General features: G+C 36.4%; 1 protein-coding gene across 6 annotated transcripts in view; it reads right to left on the bottom strand.

The window, feature by feature from the left end:
- Positions 1–20945, bottom strand: part of ASXL3 (ASXL transcriptional regulator 3) — a 129968-nt gene that overhangs the window by 10500 nt on the left and 98523 nt on the right. For all 6 annotated transcript variants that reach the window (XM_042869117.1, XM_042869118.1, XM_042869119.1 and 3 more), the window contains exons 10-12: positions 8479–8575; positions 7908–8013; positions 921–2877 (exon numbers count right to left, since the gene is read on the bottom strand). In XM_042869117.1, the coding sequence (XP_042725051.1) occupies positions 921–2877; positions 7908–8013; positions 8479–8575 (2160 nt within the window). The remainder of the gene's footprint in view (positions 1–920; positions 2878–7907; positions 8014–8478; positions 8576–20945) is intronic.

Below are 20945 nucleotides of genomic sequence, written 5' to 3'. Positions count from 1 at the left end.
AAAACAGTTAGCCTATTTGCCCTCCTGGCCATATTAACCATTTTCAGTGATTGCAGCAGTTAAAAATAAATGCAGAAAAGGGCATTTCTGAATAATCGGGAACTAGTATTGCAAAGTCAGTGACTTAAGTTCAGCAAATTGGATCTGAAATTTGGGTGATGCCATCACGTAGAAAACTAAAAAGGTCAAAACACTGGGACTATATATAACTAAATCAAGAAATCCCTTTGTTAGAAAAAAATGCTTCTCAAGTGGAATAGACGTTCTTACATAGTAGAAGGACACCTTTAAAAGAGCTTAGTTAGAGTACCCTTTTTATCTTTTGCTTTGCCTTCAACAGATATTTATACATACATCAATTTATACATACATCAAAGACACTTCCTCCTGATGGCAAGCTCTGTGGTTTTCACTACAAAATTAGAAATCTTATACTTCAGCCTACCCCAAGCCCTGGACTTGCAATGGGATCTCCAACTACTCTGACTTTAGGTTCTCTTGATAGATTAAGGCACAGATTGTTTTTCTCAGTAATAGCTATGGTTTATTATTCATGTTTCCTGGAGAACTCATCTGTGGGAGAACAAATGGACAATATAGTTGGCAATTAGAAAGAAAGACAAGCAGCACTGAATAAATGACATGGAAGCTCTTCAATCAGATTAAGCCAAAGATTCTGGAAATTTAGTCTCACACAGAGGTGCTCTGTAGCAAAGACCCTGGCTGAACAACTACAGGTATATTTACATCAGATATAATTTGGCATGGTAAGGATAGTAAAGCAAAGAGGTTGGCACTTAGGTCACTTAGGTCTTTCGCACCTGTACAAAAATTCACTATGCTTTGGGTCTGCAGGCAGTCAGCAGAAGGGAAACAGTAAACCTCCAGTTTCTCAGTCAGCATGGTTTTCATTACTTTACCTTAAGGGGTGGAACTCGGGGTTCTTCTCTGAGTGGCTGATCTTTATCAGATGGACTTGTTGATGAAGCACTACGATTAGGCTGATCATCATCTATCCTAGCTCTCTTCTCTTTGCAGATTCCAAAACTGTGCTGTTCTGCTGTTTTCCTCTTTGGGATCTCTGGGTCTCTGCTTTCATTCCTCACTTCAGGTGATTTTGTGGTTTCTAATGATTTGGAGGAATGTGAACTCTCTAGGCGGCTTTGCGTACCGCCTGTTAGCTTATGAGACTTACTTCTGCACACTTCAGAGAATGAAGATTTATCTAGAGATGAGGTATATAGCTTTTCATGTTGCTTTGATGGAAACAGTTCAATATTTTTGCCTGTTGATCCTTCTGGTAAAACAGCTACCTCTGAAGGCAAGAGAGTCCCCTTCTTGTCACTTCGTTGCTGAATACTGTGATTTTTAATTTTGATCACCTCTGGAGGGGAGGAGTGTTCTGGGATGGAAGCAATGTGGGATTTCTCAATTTCAGAATGTGACTTACATGGCTGATGACAAAGGTTTTTGTTTTGGGGCTCTTCCAGTGCTGAAGTATCAGGTATAATTGTTAGTGGACCCACTTTCAAATTTTCAGGTACACTCTGAAGTTGCTTTGGTTGAACAACAAGATTCTCTTCTTGAACCACCTTAGGAATGGTACAGCTTTCTTCTTTTAAGGTAGGGAGTGACTCTTCTGACAGACATGGTGATTTCCTTTGTTGCAAAATAAGTCTTTCGTTGCTTGGGGAATTTGAAATGGGAGATGTTTCTGATGGAAGAGGCAAACTATTTGCCACAGATGTTTCAGAAGTCAGAAGGACAGAAGATACTGAAGATGTTTCTGATGTTATAGGTAAATCAGACATTGGAGATGTTTCTGATGTTAAAGGTAAATTAGAAACTGGCGACGCCTCTAATGTTAAAGGTAAATTTGACATCAGAGATGCTTCTGAGGTTACAGGTGAGGTGGACATTGGAGAGATTTCTGACATTAAAGGTGTATGCAAGTTCTCATCAGTGGCCTTTTGCTGAATATCACCATCAGTGTTTTCAGTACTGGACACTTCAGATGAACAAGCTGTTTCAAGAGATGCTGGGGTACAGGGTTCCTCTGAAGTTGAATGAGTATCTCCTCCAGGAGATGTAATACAAACACATGGTCCTTCTGGACTTCCAGAGGAAAAGGAAGTCTCAGAAATACAAGCATTCTCAGATGACTGTTCCTCAGGGTCACTTTGAAGCTCCATATCCACTGCAATGCCCCCACCAGTGAACAAAGAACCCTCCAGAGCAGCATTTTGCATTTCTGGAGCAATTAGCTCTTTTGCAGAATCAGAATCCTTCTCTACTGTATCACTGACAGAATTTGTGGATGAAGCTGATCGTGCTGGTGATACACAATCCTCCAGCTGATCTATCACAACAGACATCTCCTCCTGAGGGCATTCTGACTTCAACTCCACTTTCATTTCAATGTGAGATGCAGTATCAGTTACATCATTCATCATGACACAGGACTCAGAGTTGTCTGGAAGCTCCACTGCCTCTGTTTCTTCATTTGTTCCAGATGGACTTTCTGACTCCTCAGAAAACTCCTGTTCTGTTTTATAGTTCTCCTCCTGGCATTCACAAATACTAGTCTCAACCTCTTCAGCAACCTCCTCCTGAATTATTGATTCCTCAGGTATCAGTATATCCTCTGTCTCTGCCACTAGATTCTTGACAGGAACCTGCTCCATATCACAAAGCGATGGACCGTTATCTTTTTCTGGTAGTGCTGGAGTTTTAGTGTCTTTTTGTTCATGTTCCTCAAAGGTTGCTTGCTTAGAAGGACCAGGTGTGCCAGAAGATCCACACAAAGAATTGCTGTCATCTTCATTGTTGTTCTGCACTGTAGTGAGTTTCAAAGATTCCCCTCTTGACATTCCCAATCTGAAACAAAGAAACAAACAAATTTATTAAAAAAGGTTTTTTCATCAAAGATATGGTAAAGAAGTAGAATCTCCTTTCTCACTCATGTCTTCCATTTACAAAAAAAGGGCACACTATTCAGTTTAAAATAGTGGTTTGGCTAAGTGGTGGCTGACTAATTTATACAGTTGTAGATATGGCTTTATATATTTTGGAAAATGAATTACCCAGCTTGCCTTAGTAGTGTTAAAAACTTAAATATTTTAAAAATAAATAATCTATTCCTTGTTATTTAACTATTTAGCACTTCAACAAAAAAATAAAAAAAAAAAAGCCACAAAAAAACGCGAGTTATATAGATTCACAACTACTCATATATATATATATATATATCATATATATATCATATATATATGAGTATATATATATAATATATATATTTTAATATCAGCCCAACACTGCAATTCTAACACTGCCAACAATGAAGAGGAAATGCATAACTGTGCCTTCATAAGTCAGTAACAGTTCTAAAGGAAATTCATTTTTTCCTCCTCTACCTGCATTTAGGGTCAACACAACCAGCACTATGGCTTAAATGCTGTGTGAAAATGAAAAAGCTGCATCTAAAACCAAGACAACAAACGAGGCATTTCAGTTTTGCAATTCTACAATCATTTCACATTTATCATGAAAATTAAAATCATTCTGCTTCAGTCTCATTTTACTAGTCAAGCGATCAGCTGACAGCTTGTGTGTTTCTGCTCCATTCTTTCAGCAAACTAAATATTCATTTAGGATAAAAATTATTTCTAAATAAACATTTCTGTGTATATGCTCTTCAATTGATTTCACTGTAATTAACAATAACATTCCTAAGGAGATAAAAGATATTTATAATGAATGCATTCATTTTCAAGGATGAAATGCAAAAAACTGCATTCCTTTGTATACTTGTCTTCTGAAGATTCACTTACCTTTGTTCCTGAAACCACAGTTTTAATACATTTTTATTGCTTCAACAGAAAGAAAAATCAAAACAAAAGAAAAGTCAATGGCGGAAAAAAAGTGGTTATTTTTAAAAACATTTGGTCTTTGACATCCTTATTTCCTGCCATGGACAGCAGAGCAGGTCTTCAAGCACCTTTAGTGAGATCTTCCAAATAAATTTTGCGCTTGAGTGATTCCACAACAGTAGAAAATACACAAAAGTTTCGTTGGAGGACTTAAAAAGTTGTCATGGTCTTAAGGATCTTAAAATCTAATCAAGAGGAGTTTGATCTCTGTTCTCAGTTTAATCACAAAACAAAGTAACTGAATAACAAGATGGCAGTAAGCGAGCGTGAAAGATATTCAGATATTACGGAAGTGAACATACAAGAGAACATGGGCAGCCAGTGGGAACAGAGATTACAGAGGCCCATGTATATGGAAGAACAGAAAAAGTATGTAAAAAGATGCAATCTGTGATTATGCTTTTAAAAAATACTGATCGGATGCATTATTCATGCTGACAGGTGTAAAGAAGAAAATCCACAGCCTGGAACTGGTACGTAAAAAAGCACTCCCAAGGTTGTCATTAATATTGCCTATTGCTAGTCAGTTAATAGGCACAAAGTCTCCCTGTGCCATCAGTGTGCTGAGGGAGGATCCTCCAGAGAGTAATTCAGAACAGCTATTTTACATTCCCCATATTGAATGCATTTCTGAGATACGTCTCTCTTGTATATAGACTATAGGTTCCCTATACAGTTTAAGCTTAGATTTTAAGTGTAGGTGAGTAAAGTTTAATTTACCTGGGTATACGTGAATAAATTCCTTTTCTTGTGCAAATAGGAAAAAGTTATCTCAGGAAAATAAAGAGGGGAAAATATAGTGCATTACAGAAAACAGAGCCACTGTTATATTTTCTCTGGCTAGCTTGCATCATGGAAGATATTGCATGATATTTGTATTTATGGAATGAAAAAACAGCAAAGGAATGAAATACACAATGAAGGTGAATGCAACTGCCACATGGGCACTGCACAAATATACACACTCAAGTAATATATTAAAAAGGAGGAAGTGAAGAAAAATAAGAGTGTAGGATTAAGGTCAGCAGAACACATACTGAATCTCAATCAGTTTTTCAATTTTATGCAGAACTGCAAATATCACTATTCTGAAAAAGATATCGCCATGAAGGAAAAAATACTTTCAAAAGAAGAAGGCTCAAGGTCAGGATGTTTAAGGCAATCCCAGATTGCAAGATAAACAGCTGATCTGTCTTTCTCCTTAGAGAAACAGACATTGAAACTTTGCAAAAGAGCAGAGAAATACAAGAACAGCAGTAAACAGCCATCAGTGAAAAGTGCTGATAAGTACAGGATTCAATTGATAAAGTAAAGGCAGACAGTTATCAAATGGTAAAAGACACAAACAGCTACTCAAGAATATACTAATGCTGATACTCTAGTGTTGCGATAAGTAGTACTAGAGAAAATTAAAGAAAATTAATGAAGGATTATATTAGCAATAAAATTCAGAAGTCTGCCCAAAATGAAACCTTTGATTTAGTGAGCTGGCAGTGCCAATCCCGACACGTATTGCACTCAAGACTGGGAAAGGAAATAATATATTGAGACAATAGAACATAACCCTTGTAGTCCTAGGGGCATAAGCCAGAAGAATACAAATTTCTGGCAACACATATCAGCTGATCCTAGATAAATGACTGCAGAATGAAGTTTCTGTGTTTTAAATTAAATCCAGGAGAGGAAAATGAACGACATGAGAAAATGGAAAATGAACATAAATTGATGAAAGTGAACTACAACTGATAGTCCCATGCCCAGCTGCCTGGGCAGAGAGAGAAACACAAAAAATATAATGCACATAGCCTACATGAAAGAAGCACTCTAAAGCCACTGAATGCCACATAAAAATGTTTTCCAAAACTCTGCATATATTAATGATTCTTCTCTAGGTATGAGGTGAAACTTTAATAAGTTATGGAATGTTTAATGATCAAATTAGCTGAAGTCAGAGCAAGATTGCAGATTGATTGGAAAGCAAGTTAGAAAGAGAGATGACAAATCTGAGAAATTGCTCAGGAAGTTTTCAAAATCAGCTACTTCAGATGAATCAACACGACTGAAAATAGATGAAGCCCAATCATCTTCAAACCAAGTTTAAAAAAAATAACTAAGAATAACTAAGTCAAAAAAGGCAAGGGAAACAGCAGGAAAAGTTACCAGAGAGACAGTAAATAATGGGAAGAATAATTACTACAGGCCAAGCAGCAAAGCAGTAGAAGCTGCCTACATATTAACCAAGAAGAAGGATGAGAGTCAAATAATGTATGTTAGAGAAAGAGCAGGAGGAAACACATTCAACACTCTAGTAAGCAATGGAAATTATGTGTGATATGACATTTTGCATAACAATGCTGATGTCAGGAACTTATCTTCCAAATGACACATATTACTGCAGACTGAGTAATTATCTGCCAACCATTACAGTGTCCAGCATTCAGCTAGCACAGCAGGACTGATGGCTCTGTAAGATTCAGAGTATCATTCTCTGTGCATATGACAGTCATTTGTGTCTTGTCTTCACAACAGTCTTCAAATAGAGCTTTGCTCTTACTAAACTTCTAGTTGTGGAAGGTCCTTTGTTAATACATTACACAACGTTTTCCTTCATAAGGAGACGGTAACTGAGTTGTCTTGATACACATAATGAAAAACCTAAAACCTTAGTAAAAACCTAATAAATACTTTCTGATGCTACAGGAATCAATAAATCGAGGTCTCAAAACTTGTAAGTAAAAAATGAAGCACTTGACAATAACAAAGCAATGCTAAGACCTTAGAATCTCCATTATTTTTAAAGATAACATTGTGTAGTAGTATTCACACATCGAGGAAGCACCTAGAAAGGACTGAAAAATAAAATGTTAAAATGTATCTGTCCATTTCCTGCCTTATTTTCACCACATTTCCGAACATCCCAAAGCACTGGATTGAGAATTAGCAGTGTTATCGCAGAAACATTTCAGCTAATGCCTTATCTTTAAGTCAACCACTCATATTCAGGTTTTCCAGTGTCTCAGATTTCTTAAGCAAAAAGCATCTAATAACAAAACTAAGAAATCTCATGTGATGTTTCTTTTGGCTACTATGTGTAATTCATAAATTTCATTTACTCATATATGAAAATAAGAAAATAGTAACTTCTAATTAATTGTTTTATAATGATGAAGATTTTTAATATGTATTTTTTAAAATTGAAGTCTGATTTAAAAGGTGGACAGATTAACTTTTTAAAAACAAATCTCAAAAGGAAGATTTTACAATTTTTAAGAGATGTGAATCTCTTTGAAATTCTGATTCTTAAAACAGAATTAAGGATTAACGTCACGCTTCTGCAGAATGCCATCTCTGCTTCAGTCAAATCATGCTGACTCTGCGCAGTGGAACACCTGGAGCAATATCATCTAATTCATTTTAGCCAATTATGGGCATCTATTTATCTCTTGCATCTCACTTCTAAAATTAGACTAGTTGTCATTTTTATATGACTCTATCCAGTATCTCTTCCGCTGTACAGTCTGTGTGAAAGGCCATCTCTGTCAAACACTAAGAACTACTTGATTCAAAAAATGACAACTAGCTTAGAAAAAAATGAAGGAAAAAAACCACAAAGAAATATTTCCACTAGTCTTCTAGTCTGAAGAAGCTGTATTTATATTTTGCACTAAGAACAGACCTAATCTCATCTTTTAAAAGATAATTAAAAAATACTCACATGCTTGAGCCTTGTGTCTTAAGCCTTCCTTGAAATGAATTTTTATGGATGAGTTATGAACCTTTAAAAACGCAATTGTAATGCAAGTGCAGATGTGCCACTGTAATTCTACCCACAACTTCTTATATCAGGGAATGATGCCTTTGATAACCATTTTATTAAGTTTTACAGCATATAACTGTGCTATGTGAAGCAGAGAATTATATTTTCATTTGTTCCTAAAAGCATTTTTTTCATTTTCTTTTATTTGCTTCAATACTTACTTTTCACCATAAAACCTTTCAAAGAATTTTTCTTTCCAAGGCTCTGTTTTCTTTTCCTTTTCCATCTCCTGTCTGATACGCAACTGCATTTCTGGTGTAAATTCTCCTACAAAACAAATACTAATATTGAATAAAAGTTGTCGATTAGTTTCATGCATAATTATACATTACAGCTACACAGACGATGAACAGTGATTTCTGATCATCCAACAATCTCCAATGAATACACTGAAAAACAAGAGTGTGAAGTAGCAAGACTTGCTTTACCATGTAACTTCACTATCTTGAAACTATATTGGTGGGATTTAGTCACTTGCATTTACGTTTCCGAGGTTTGGCAGTGATGAAAATGTGTTGTTGTCTTTTTTCCTTTCTAACAGTCAGTATAAACTGTCACAGGAAGTTGTGATAATGTAGACTAAATTCAAAACGGAATCAGCAATGTTCATTTTGCTCAGTTACCATTGCATTACTCTTTCCCTTGTTAATGTAATCCTCAAATGGAGAAGCGGTGGCTTTCCTCATGAAAATAATTATTCTTTGGTAAATCTGAGAGCAAATAAAAAGTTACCTTCTGCCAATCGTTGTTTCCACCCTTGTGCTGCATACGCAAAGAATTCATTGTTTAGAGCAGAACTACTGAGGCGCAAAACTCCATCACTTCCCATCTAGAAAATAAGCCAATAACAGCAAAAGATACTGTCAGATAGAGCGTCATCTAAGATTACATAAAAGTGGAATTCCAATGAAGGGAAGCTGGACAGATAGAAAGTGGAAATAACACAGGAAATGATCTGCTACTACTAAAACTCGTTTTTTCATTATAGTTACTGTAAGCACAAGAGGACTAATCCTGCATCAGTGTGCTCTTTTCAGTTGTAATCAGTCTTCACTATTACTGATGATAACTCAGTTTACAGCTGATGTGTTTCAATCACAACTCTCTCTGTCTTGAGCCTAAGATGTCTAGAGCTGTGGTGCACAGTCAAAAATCAAGCTCATTAATGCACCTGCGCATCTTCCTGGAATACGGTACGAAACAAATTAAATATAATGAAAAAAGAACTTTGCTCTGTTTCTCAGTTTTATGAACATTCATGTTAGCTATTATGCTGTACGGAGAGAAGAGTGGATGATGAGTAACCTTAAAAAATAAGTTAGAACAGCTATACACCTAATTTTACAAGCATCAAAACTGTGGAACTTTGTAGTTATTTTACTTCTTACATCACATTCAATGATATAAAACCATTGAAGGTATCAATTGTAATATTTCTGGAATAATGTTAAAAAGCAATACAAATATCGATCTTTATCATACAACTTGATGCTTGTTTTCAGTTTCTGCAGATATATATGACTTCTGAAGGAATTCTAGCAAGTAATTGAAGGAATTCTAATAACAGATGAAAGTAAGTAAATAGAACAGATTAGTGGCGGGTCTCATCTCTAGGATAATAGGCAGACTATAAATACAAATTCATACATTTGAGGTTACTAAGAGGTAAATAATTGAAAACACCATTTGTAATATAGTACTGAAAAACACCAAATTAACAGCATATTACTGCGTATTTTAGATATGTAATATTCCCCTAATTCATAGCACTTGTTCCAAACCAGAAGCAGAAAGAAGCAGATGTGCCAGAAACACTTCAGGATATTTAGGCATGTTTCTCTCACTGACCATTACCTTTCCCAGATAACGTTGGCCTTGCTTTCAGAACAACCTTTGATAATGTTATCTGAGACAGGCAGCATGGCTCCACTAAGGGCAGATCATGCCTGACCGATCTGGTGGTTTTCCACAATCAAGTGACAGCATGAGTGGACAAAGGCAGAGCAAGTGATGTCACTTACCTGGACTTTTGAAAGGACTTTAATGTGGTCCTATACTGTATCTTAATCTCTAAATTGGAGAGATATGGGTATGAAGGCTGGACTATTTGGTGGATAAAGAATTGGTAGAATTTTCTCATTGCCTAGCTCACATACTGTCCCATAATAGCCTCATATGAGTAAAACAGAAAGATGTGTAGAAGTAAAAATAGAAAGAGGCAACGCAAAAGCCATTTGATTACAGACAGAAAACCGTATGTGTATGTGCCCCTCAGCAGGATACACACCTGACCGTGATCTCCTGCTGTATCACAGAATCACAGAATTATAGGGGTTGGAAGGGATCTCGAGAGACTATCGAGTCCAACCTCCCTGCCAAAGCAGGCTCCCTATATGCCACTGTTTTGCCAACAAGTCATAGGACATCAATTAAGGTGGATAAATAATGCCTCTGTGCTTCACACAGTGTGGGTTGTGGACTGCATTAATTACAGGAGGCTACGACTAAAGATAAAAATGGAGAAAAACTGGAAAGAAATGCTGAAATGTGCAGCAAAAGCATCAGGAAAATGAAATCTGTGTGATAACAGAGAAAGGACAAGAAGAAAATGCACTTATCAGCAGATTGGCATGACACATCATTTTCTTTCTACACAACCAATCCTTTTATAGGAAACACTTAAATGTTTTCTAAAAGAATTAATAAATTAAACAGATTTTTTGATACTGCTGTCTCCTGCAATTGAACAAATACATCAGAAGTTGGTCAAAATCAGCATTTACACAATTTCCTAAAAAGGTAAGATGAGATATTATAAAGAAAAGAATCAAAAGTTACTAAACAATTTTTTGCTTCCTAAAGAGAGATGCTCAAGCTACCTCAATTTCAACATTAAAGGAGATGAAATACTGACATCCACTCATGTCAGTGTAGATTCTACTCCAAACTTCAATAAACTCAAATTTTCATCCCAAATTCTGACAGTTTTTCATGGAAGGGTAATACAGGCACATTTCTTTATTTAACTTTGTATAACTGCAGGTTACCTCTGGTCTCCCTGAAACCCCACTGCACAGCTAGTGGCAAACTGTGCATTCATATTATGAGTCAGAACAACAAATCGCATAGGAAAGTAATAATTCACATATAATAATTTTCTGCTAAACCAGCAAGATGATGCAACTTATCCTAAGGTCATATAATCATTAGATCTCACGCAAGGATGGAATGGACTGCAAAAGGTGGATGGAGAATAGTGATTTTTAGCAGTAATTCACTTTTAGATTGTATGAAATGAAGCCAAATATCATTAAGCTATTTCACTAGGCTGCATAAATCAAGAGCATTATGAAGATTGCAAAATTAGAATACCATATGAATATAAGAAGAACAGCATTATTATAAGAACAGCTTCATTGTACCTGTGTTTTCATTAAGGGTGTGAGAAAAGCAAGGTCTGTAGAAAGAGATACTGTATATTTCAGTATATTAGCTAATACAATTGCAAAAAGTGCTAAATTTCTGACAGCATCTTACAAGGTGTGAAAAAGACAATGCAAACTCCAAAATAAATATTAGAAAGGTTAATTAGACCACGTAACAGAAAAAGACAGGCTGGAACTTCAGAACTGAAATAAAATGTTGGCAGGGTCACAGGTAAAATGTTGTTAGTTCCTGGAATGTAAGAAAAAGTAATGAGGAATAAGTACTTATGGAAGAAAACAGAAACAGAACTATAGGGAAAAAATAATAGCAGAAATGTGAGAGGAAGACTGCAGTGTCTCACCTATGAGCAAATACCCATACGGTTAACTAGCAAATATAGAACAACAGATCACATGGGAACTGCACCTGAAAAAAAGATGCAGGCTGCACTGAAAATATGATGTCAAGGATCAATAGATTAAAAAATCCTGTGCTGAGAATGGAATAGGAAGAATGCACTCAGTCAGTTAAAGATCAAGGAGAAAGGGATGACAACAAAAAAATCTAAAGGAAATCAACGGCTTTAAGAACTAAAATGAATGAGACAGAAATTTTCAAATTATTTTAAGGAAGCTAGATCCATTACCAAATGAAGAAAAAAAAACAACCACCAACTAAACTAAGTTAATCCTTTAGCTATTTTTGGTTCATTTAAAAAATTCTAAGGAGAAAAAAAGAAATTAAAAATCTGCAACCAAAAATGGACAAGTTTGAGCAGTCACAGAACTAACAACTGTAAATCTAGTTACTAAAAAAAAGCAAAACACCAAGGAATTAAATGCTTGTCAACAAGAAACAAAGATACTAACATAGATGGTCTGGTTCTTTCCTCAATTGGTTGTGTGAAATGAGGCCAAGATTTTTTTTCTGCTCTGTTAAACATGGAAAGACCAAGAGGTATTCTTCCTACAGGATTAATTAACATAGCCTCTGTTGAATTCTTCTCTCATTGAGAATATATTTTCACGTTACTCAAAAAAATTAAGTGAAAGCTAAAATTTTTGAAGCAAAAGGTTGTATTTACTTCACTATACTCTGACAAGCAGACAGCACAATTAAGCACTAGGTCTAAATTAGAATTTACAGAAATATGCCAAGAGAGCAGTTCTAAAATACACTATTAAGTTTTATGTTATTTAAAAATGTTGTCCAACAGAGACATTGTGTTAATGACTTGGAACAACAAACATTTCTTGAAAAATTTATGTTTTATTCTGTTGAAATTTAAATTCTGATTAAGCACAATGGTAAAATTATGTCTTAAAACTAATATTTCTATGCAGAATTCATAATGGCTTTAATATGTTCCTCTTTTTTATTGAAAGCTAGCAAAAAATCACCCAACTAATAAATATATCTGCTAAAACTCAACATCTGTTTGCATTACAAAGCATTAAAAGTAAAACACATCAAGGAACTGTGTAATTTTTCTACCAACAGCTACTGCCCATAACATTTCTGCTCTGTATTTGCTACCTATGCTAGACAACACAAAAGACCACTCTCCTCCCTATAATCTACACTGAAAGACAACATCAGCAGAAATATTTGTAGTGTACAAGATATTCAGTTTTTCCACAGAATCCCAAAATGATAAAACAAATTACTGTCAAATCTGCTAAAAAGTAATTGGAATTTTCAGAACAGATTGCAAGAACAGTGTCAATATGCACAAACTTTTACCAAATGGAGATCCTCTGAATGCAAACTAGTGTAAACTGGGTGAGTAATTCATGCCACACATCCTAATGACACCTTAGTATGACCTTCAAACGCAGAGAAGGGTATTGTCACCTATTCTGGTAAAAAAGATAAACCAGTCCCAAGACCAGAGAAAGAAAAACCAGTGCTCCCAGTGTCCAAGAGATTCACCACCTGAAAAACAGATTCTGAGGAGGGAATGAAGGAGAGTGAGGATAACAATGACATTCTGATGATCTTCAATAATGAAATCTACCCATTTCACTGATTATTAAACTTTGTTGTCCATCTACCTTTGATCTAAGAATACAGCCAGAAATGACGGTGAGTGGGTCACAAGTGACATGGAGACTGTAAGACTCATCATGGAGTCTATAGATCTACTGATACTTTTATCAGCAGTGACAGATATATACTGGAAATGGTAGAATAGGTGTTATGGACAGAATGGCTTTGGCACCTTCACCTATGAGGTGATATCCAAGAATGTTTAGATACATGGCAATAGGTAAGCAAAGACAGAAAATAGCCCTTACAGAGAAAAGAAACATGCTGTAAAGACATACTGGATAATTCCTCCATATCTTACTGCAGTATTTATATATATGTCACCCAATTATATGAGCAAGAATGACTATTCAAGCCTACTTGTGAGATGCACTTCAAACTAAATCAATGTGGAAGACTGGGAAAAGAAAAAACAAAACTGAAAGAAAAACATCAACTATTAGATATAAAACACCGCACTGTGAATCACTGTGAGAATTAAGCTTACTTATAGGAGGTTAAAGAAGGAACTAATATGATAACAGTGGTACATTCAGCTCAGCCTCTAACAGTTGAACACTACTGCAAGAATTACAAATGGTATGTAGGAGGACTTGGAAGAAGATTTACTTGACAGTCAACATCTTGACTTGATGGGCAAAATGAAAATCTGGTAATTCATATGACTCACAGTAATATAAAACACTACAGTTTGTTTGGGAAAAAAAGGGAAAATACTAATGACAGTAGAGTTAAAAAGTGTGTTCCAATTAGGCATACTTTCAATAATGCAGAATTACTTGGGAGAATCCCTCAAGAACTCTGTGCAAGCAAAAACGGGAGTTAGAGAAACCTCACAGTTTTTTAAATAAACAATAGTGACCAAATGCAAACGATCCTGAAAAGGAATAATGGGGACTGTACAATCAGACCACACTGTATTAGTGAAGAACCCACTACTGATCTTACAGCATGCAAGGAATGAAAATAAGGTCCAAGAAAAATTCTACCACAGTAGAATACGTTATAAAGGGCCAAATGAGATGCAGTTGGAACAAACACATCAATCTCTGAAAGAAATAATTCTGTAAGTACATTAGTAGCAAGAACATGATGAAAAAATGTTAGTCCACCATGCAACACAGTGCAAAAACTAGAGGGATACATGAATATAGCTAATGCTCATAACACCTTCTTTGCACTCATCTTTATACCAGATGCTTAAAAGAATAAATACCATCAACAGAACGGTAACATCTCAGCCTTGAATAAGCAAGGAGCTGAATACTTAATTGTATTCAAATTTGATTGACTTGGTGGACCAGCCTCCTAAACGCCTTGTTGTGAATCTACATCAGAAATGTTAAAAGATAGATTTCAGAATCCATGGAACACTGAAGAGGGTCTGTGATAATTGTAGAAACATGTAATTTAGCTGTACATATACAGCACACGGGTATCGCCTGAGTATAAAACAAGTGATAAGCATAGCTATTGGCTTACAGACCAAGCCAGCTTCAGGACATCTCTGTGGCCTATACAGAGATATCTCACTCTTTTTTGAAATGTCTTAGGGTGTCCTAAAGCATTCCTATGGATTTATTCTGGGTGAATATGACACAGAATCTACAGGGGACCTACACTCTTTCGAAGAAGCTTCTTGGTACTAGATTACATCTAATAATCTATGGTAAAGTGCACCCTTGGCTGGTTTGCTGATGAGACCAAACTAAGGTGTGTGGTCAACACACCAGAGGGACTGGATGTCATCTAGAGGGACCTAGACAAGCAGTGGACTCTTTGGTCCACTGCTTGTCTAGGTCCCTCTAGATGACAAAACCTCAATGAGGTTTGACAAATCCAAATGGAAGGTCTTGCGCCTGGGTCGAGACAGCATCCCCTACTGATACAAGTTGGGGGACGAAAGGATTGAGCACAGCCCTGCAAAAAAAAAAAAGACCTGGGGGTACCGCTGCATGGAGAACCGGATGTGACCCAGCAGTGTGCCCTCACAGCCCAGAAAGCCAACCGTATCCTGGCCTGCATCGAAATAAGTGTGGCCAGCAGGGCGAGGGAGGTGATCCTGCCCCTCTGCTCTGTGCTGATGAGACCTCACCTGGAGTACTGCATCCAGATGTGGAATTCTTAGTACAGGAGAGACATGGACTTGTTGGAGCACATTCAGAGGAGGGCCCCAAAAGTGATCAAAGAAATGGAACATCTCTCCTATGAGGACAGGCTGAGAGAGCTGGGGCTGTTCAGCCTGGAGAAGAGAAGGCTCCGAAGCGATCTTATAGCAGCCTTTCAGTATCTAAAGGGGTGCTAGGAAAGAATGGGACTGACTCTTTAGCAGGGTCTGTTGTGATAGAACAAGGGGAAATGGTTTCAAGCTTAAAGAGGGGAGATTTAGATTAGACATAAAGAATAAGTCTTTTACAGTGAAGGTAGTGAGGTAGTGGAATGGGTTGCCCATAGAGGTGGTAGATGCCAGGAGGCAAGGTGGATCAGGCTCAGGGCAATGTGATCAAGCTGTATTTGCCCCTGTTCATTGCAGGGAAATTGGACTAAATGAACTCTAAGGGTCCCTTCCAACTCTAAGTATTCTATGATTCTACGATACATACAACTTATCTAAATCAGTACAAAAAGTTTATGTCTAAGTACCTTGCTTACTCCCTCTCTTTGCAAGATCTGGAGAGTATGTGCAATCTTTAAAGCACAAGATATCAGACTATAAAAAGCTGTCTGGATGTTAATACGAGTTGAGCAACAGCCAACACAGATTTGTCAACAACTGATCATGTCAAGTCAATCACTTTTCTTTCTGACAGCATAAAAGGCCCCACGATAGAAGAGAAATAGCACAAGCTGTGTATCTTGATTTTAACAATGATGCGTCACATGACATTTTCTTAAGGAATTTAGGATATGTAAGTTGCCATTAAGTGGCTCCAGAACTACTCAGAAAACTTTTCTTAGTTAACTACAATTTACTTATTATCAACAAGAAAGGTTTATTGCAGGGATATGATTGAAAAATGGTAGAAATATGCTAATGATGTAAATCTGAGAGGGAGTGAGAGTACACTGAAATTCAGAATTATCTTGACAGATTTTAGAATTGCAGTGAAAGCAGTGGGGATAAGAAGGGTATTGCAATAGCAGTAAATGCAAAGATCCTCATTATTGTAGAAATACTTAAGCAAAGAAAAACCAAATTGGAGAAACTAAATGGCTATGCCATGCTTTTGTAGAAAAGGATCTGTAGCTTAGGAACACACAGGCTGATCATGAACTGAATATAACTCAACCTTCCTATACAGTTGCAAAGAAGGCGAGCACCACACTGGAAGTTATGAACAAGAGTACTGTGTAAATATGGAAATCAGTTATCCTCCATTTGATGTTACTTACCATCTGACCTGGGGTAAAACATTCAATTTTGACTCTTGCAATTCAGAACTGATATAAACTCCAGAGTAGAGAAATGAGGCCAACCAGAAGCTGAAGGTCCTCAAGCTATAAAGAATGCATTAATAAGGACTGCATCTCAAGAAAGGAAAACAGGAAGATAGGGCACTGTTGGAAGGCTATTGCAACAAAAAGTAACAGGGTTAGAATTCTAAAGATTCAGATTAGACAGAGGAGAAAACTTTCTATTAGTAAAGCTAGTGAAGCATTAGACTTTTATTTGGAAAGAGTGTGAGTTCTCCATCATTGGACAGCCCAAAAATCTTTCAGGCAATACCTATCAAGAAAAATAGACATTGATGATTCTTCCTTGGCATAGAGAAAATGGAATTTTGCTTTATATGCATATTTGCTGTTCTAAGATATCAAAGATGCTAAAGAATTTAAAAAATAAATTAGCAACAGTGTTCTAGTTTACAAAGGTAAAAGGTGGTAAAGTTGTCACCTATTACATCAGAACTAAAAAGGAAACCAAAAGCTCTCTTGCATGCATATCTCTTCTGAGCAATTATCAACTTGCTTTGTTAAATGAGGGTGCGTAAATCAATCCTTGCACTGCCTTCAAGACCTCTAGCCTCTTCATGCCCTTCCAACCAAGTCACCACGCAGTCTAGTTACTGATCACAGTGAATGATTCGTAAACGAGTCATTTAAACAGAATGACTTTCAGGAACACCAGGATTTCATAAGATAATGGCTTAACTTTGCCTCCATAGTATTTAAAGACTTAGACTGTACTTAATTCCTAAGCATCTCAAGCAGATCTCACAGCATGTAGCATTGTACCTTCCTGGCACTGTTTTCTGGCTCTGCTTGTCTTGCACACTATAGCTACACTTGTCTTTCTCAAACATAAAACCTTCTATCAGTCACTTACATTCATGCTTCATGATAGCTAGGAGCTTTACTCAATCCATCAACAACTCCTTTGCTAGCAGTTGATAGCTGACACATATTAGAAACCAGGTTAAACACCTTCTATTCTTGAGGCCAAGTTAGTTATCCCTGTAGAAAAGAGTTCTCATTAAGCCAGAAAATATCATTGGGAAATAAAAACGCTACTGCAGAAGTAATGCCTCATATTTTATTACATTTGCTTATGAAGTCAGAGATGGATGGATGTCGGTGGTCTGGCAGTAGAGGCTGAACCTTCCTCTCAGTATTCCATTATCTTTTGCTGCTGTGAGACAAATGGAAGCAGAGGGGCAGTCTGACAGAATAGTATCTGACATGGAAATGCTTATGAAGCAAAGGTGTCTAACTGAATTCCTCCATGAGGAGAAAATTGAGAAAATCGCACTCACTGACATTCACTGAAGCTTGCTACACATTTATGGAGACCAAACAGTGGATGTGAGCACAGTGGATGAAGCACGGGGTGGTGTGTTTCAGTAATGGCAACAGTTGTGTGAAAGACAACCAATGTTCCCAACAGCCATGCAGATTGGTATGAGCATGTCACACAGGTTCTCTTGTTTATCTCTAGTGAAAATGCATAGCTAATGCTGGTGGCTATATTGAAAAACAGACCCAATTCTAGCTACAAAATACTAACAAAGACTGTTATCATGTTTTCTGTATCTGTAGGATTTTCCATGGAAATAAATAGGAGGCATTAATTTTGAAGTGATCTACATTCTTTATAGGTCTCCAGAATAATACTATCCACCCATATGCTTTGTATGTAGCAATGTTTTCTAGAAAAGTTGCATTTATTCTATGTAATAATAAAATAAGATTTGCTTGTTCAGTAGTTTAGCTAATGAGCTAGTATCCAGTTATGTAAAGAAGAAAGCTAAAGCTTTCCCTGTGAAATAATAGTTGGCAGCTACAGAACTGAACTTTAACACATCTGAAAAATACTTTTAAGTGAACTTACATGTATTTTTAGCATGGAAATCATTGAGAGAGTTTCTCCATTTTCTATAGAATACTGCTGAGTGTTCCAGTATGCCATTACCTATTTAAAAGTCATTTTTCTACTTAAACAACAATTACCATTCAAAGAGACTGTGATTAATGGAACCAAACTGAATGGATGCTATAGCAGTTGGCAAGTCTGTAATAGAGAATGAGTGTGAATGCACTTGAGTAAGAAAAAGGTAAAAGCAGCTTTAGTTGTCACAGAAAATCTGTATGATCTGTTAAACAATGGCTGCATTTCTGATGACAGTGTATCTGCTACACAACTCAAGTAAAGACACTAAATTTTTCTGCAGTTAGCAGTATGGGAGTGGTGCCATATGGTAACAACACGAGATAAAATTAGAGGTTCAACTGATCTTGATAATTACAAGGAAAGATCACGAAGCTTTGCAAAAGACACCATAATAGTCAATTACTAGGAAAACATTCAGAAGAAAGATTGCTGTATCTGTTTAGCTTAGGTGGCATATAACTAAAAAAGGGAATTTTTATTTCACATAAATATTTCAGCCCATTTGATGTAAGTGTGCCCATTACTCATATATATCCATCAGCCATCTATTTATATCTGATAAAATCTGCCCAAAATTCAATGCTAACTTCTAATACATAAAACATCTCCGTGGGTCAGTTGCTTACTCTTAAAATACAGCACTTCACTGTTATTAAATTTGTTTCTCTTCATATTTAATCTGAGTCTTGTATACTAAAATGCTCAAATCAGATAATTTTATTTTAAAATTTTTGTACAGTTCATGTAAATTTTGGCATACTTTTCATAGCTTTAGAATTGAATTGGCCATTTTTAGTATTCAAAATGATAACTTCAATGACTATATATCTAAATAACAGATATTTCTTTAATGTAGCCATGTAGGTTGACCTAACAGATGATTCTGCTGAGTTGTACATAATTGTGACCTCCTTTATAAATCTGATTTAGAAACTATTAATGGAAAAACATATATCATTATTTCCAGTAGAAAACTATGTATGCTTTCCTACACCAAAACCCTGCTAACACCATTAAATTTCAATGTCTACCTTATAATGCCTCACTATAGAACACCTTGGAATGAGAATATCAGGTTACCTCTGTTAAACCTTGTACTATTAGGAAAAATGGTGAAAAAAAATGAAGACCTCAAGAAGCCTCAGGAAGTATCAGTAGATGAGACAGATAACTCATATTTCACTCAGAACTGACATGAAAACAGTTTGGAACAGAAACAGAAACTATGTAAAGATAACATCAATGACATTACTAGGTCCCAGAATATCTGCCCCAACAGAAAAGATGAAGACAGCTGAAGCAAAGTATGAACCTGGCAGTACATTAAAGTATAATAATACACTTCAAGTTCTCTGACTTCAAAAAGTCAGAAGCCAGGCATAAAATGAGATTTACTAACAAAGGAAAAGCAGAAAACTAAGAAATTGAAGGGCTAGATCAATACTGAGCAATTAATATGCTTTGTTTATAGTACTTCTGGTTTTCCAGATCCAAACATTCATACACAGACAAAACTTAAAATTTTACATCCTGGTAAAAAACAAACAAACAAAATAGGAAATAACGGAACAAAGAATCCAGAAGATTAAAAAGAAATGAGGACTAACCATCTCTCAAGAAGAAATCATGATACACATCAAGTTAAATAAAATTTTCTGACAGAACTGAGATAAAAAAAATAAGCAGTATTATCATCTATAAAATCATGCATGGAATTAAGTGAGTTGGGTGAGATCTTTAGAGGTCATCTAGCTTTCCAAGTCATTCCACTTCTAGCAGCTTTCTTAGGTACTGTCCACATGAGGTTGGAATGTTTCTAAGAGGAATGCTCCCACAGCCTCCCTGGACAACCTCTTCCAATACTTAATCAATTGTGAAAACGTTGTTCCTGACAATCAAATCAGAATTTCCCAACTTCCACCTTATGTCCATTGCCGCTAATGCTATCACTGTGTACTTCCAAGTAAGAGTTCTATCTTCTCTACAGTCTACCATTAGCTAGCTGCAGAATGCAGTTTTCTGTGTGAACAAATCCACCTTGCCTGTGCTCTAGCCCTTTAACCATCTTGGTAGCCCTCCACTGGACTTGCTTTTATAGGTCAATGCCTTTATAGACAGAAGGGCTATCAATAATTACTTCTCCTGATCTGCTGGCCAGGCTCCTGCTCATACAGCTCAGGTTACTGCAAGCTCACGTTACTGCCAGGATGCACTGCTGTTTCATATACAACTTGCTCGTCTATCAAGACACTCAGGTTCTTTTGGCCTCCCTTGAAGATGGGTGCAACATTTTCATACTACAGTCACTGGGGACCTTTGCTATCTCCATGACCTT

This window comes from Lagopus leucura, unplaced genomic scaffold, assembly GCF_019238085.1.
Source record: "Lagopus leucura isolate 7727_CA_CO unplaced genomic scaffold, USGS_WTPT01 Super-Scaffold_100002, whole genome shotgun sequence".
Taxonomy (NCBI): Eukaryota; Metazoa; Chordata; class Aves; order Galliformes; family Phasianidae; genus Lagopus; species Lagopus leucura.
The sequence above is the reverse complement of the archived record's forward strand: the minus strand, read 5'-3'. Positions and strand labels throughout refer to the sequence as shown.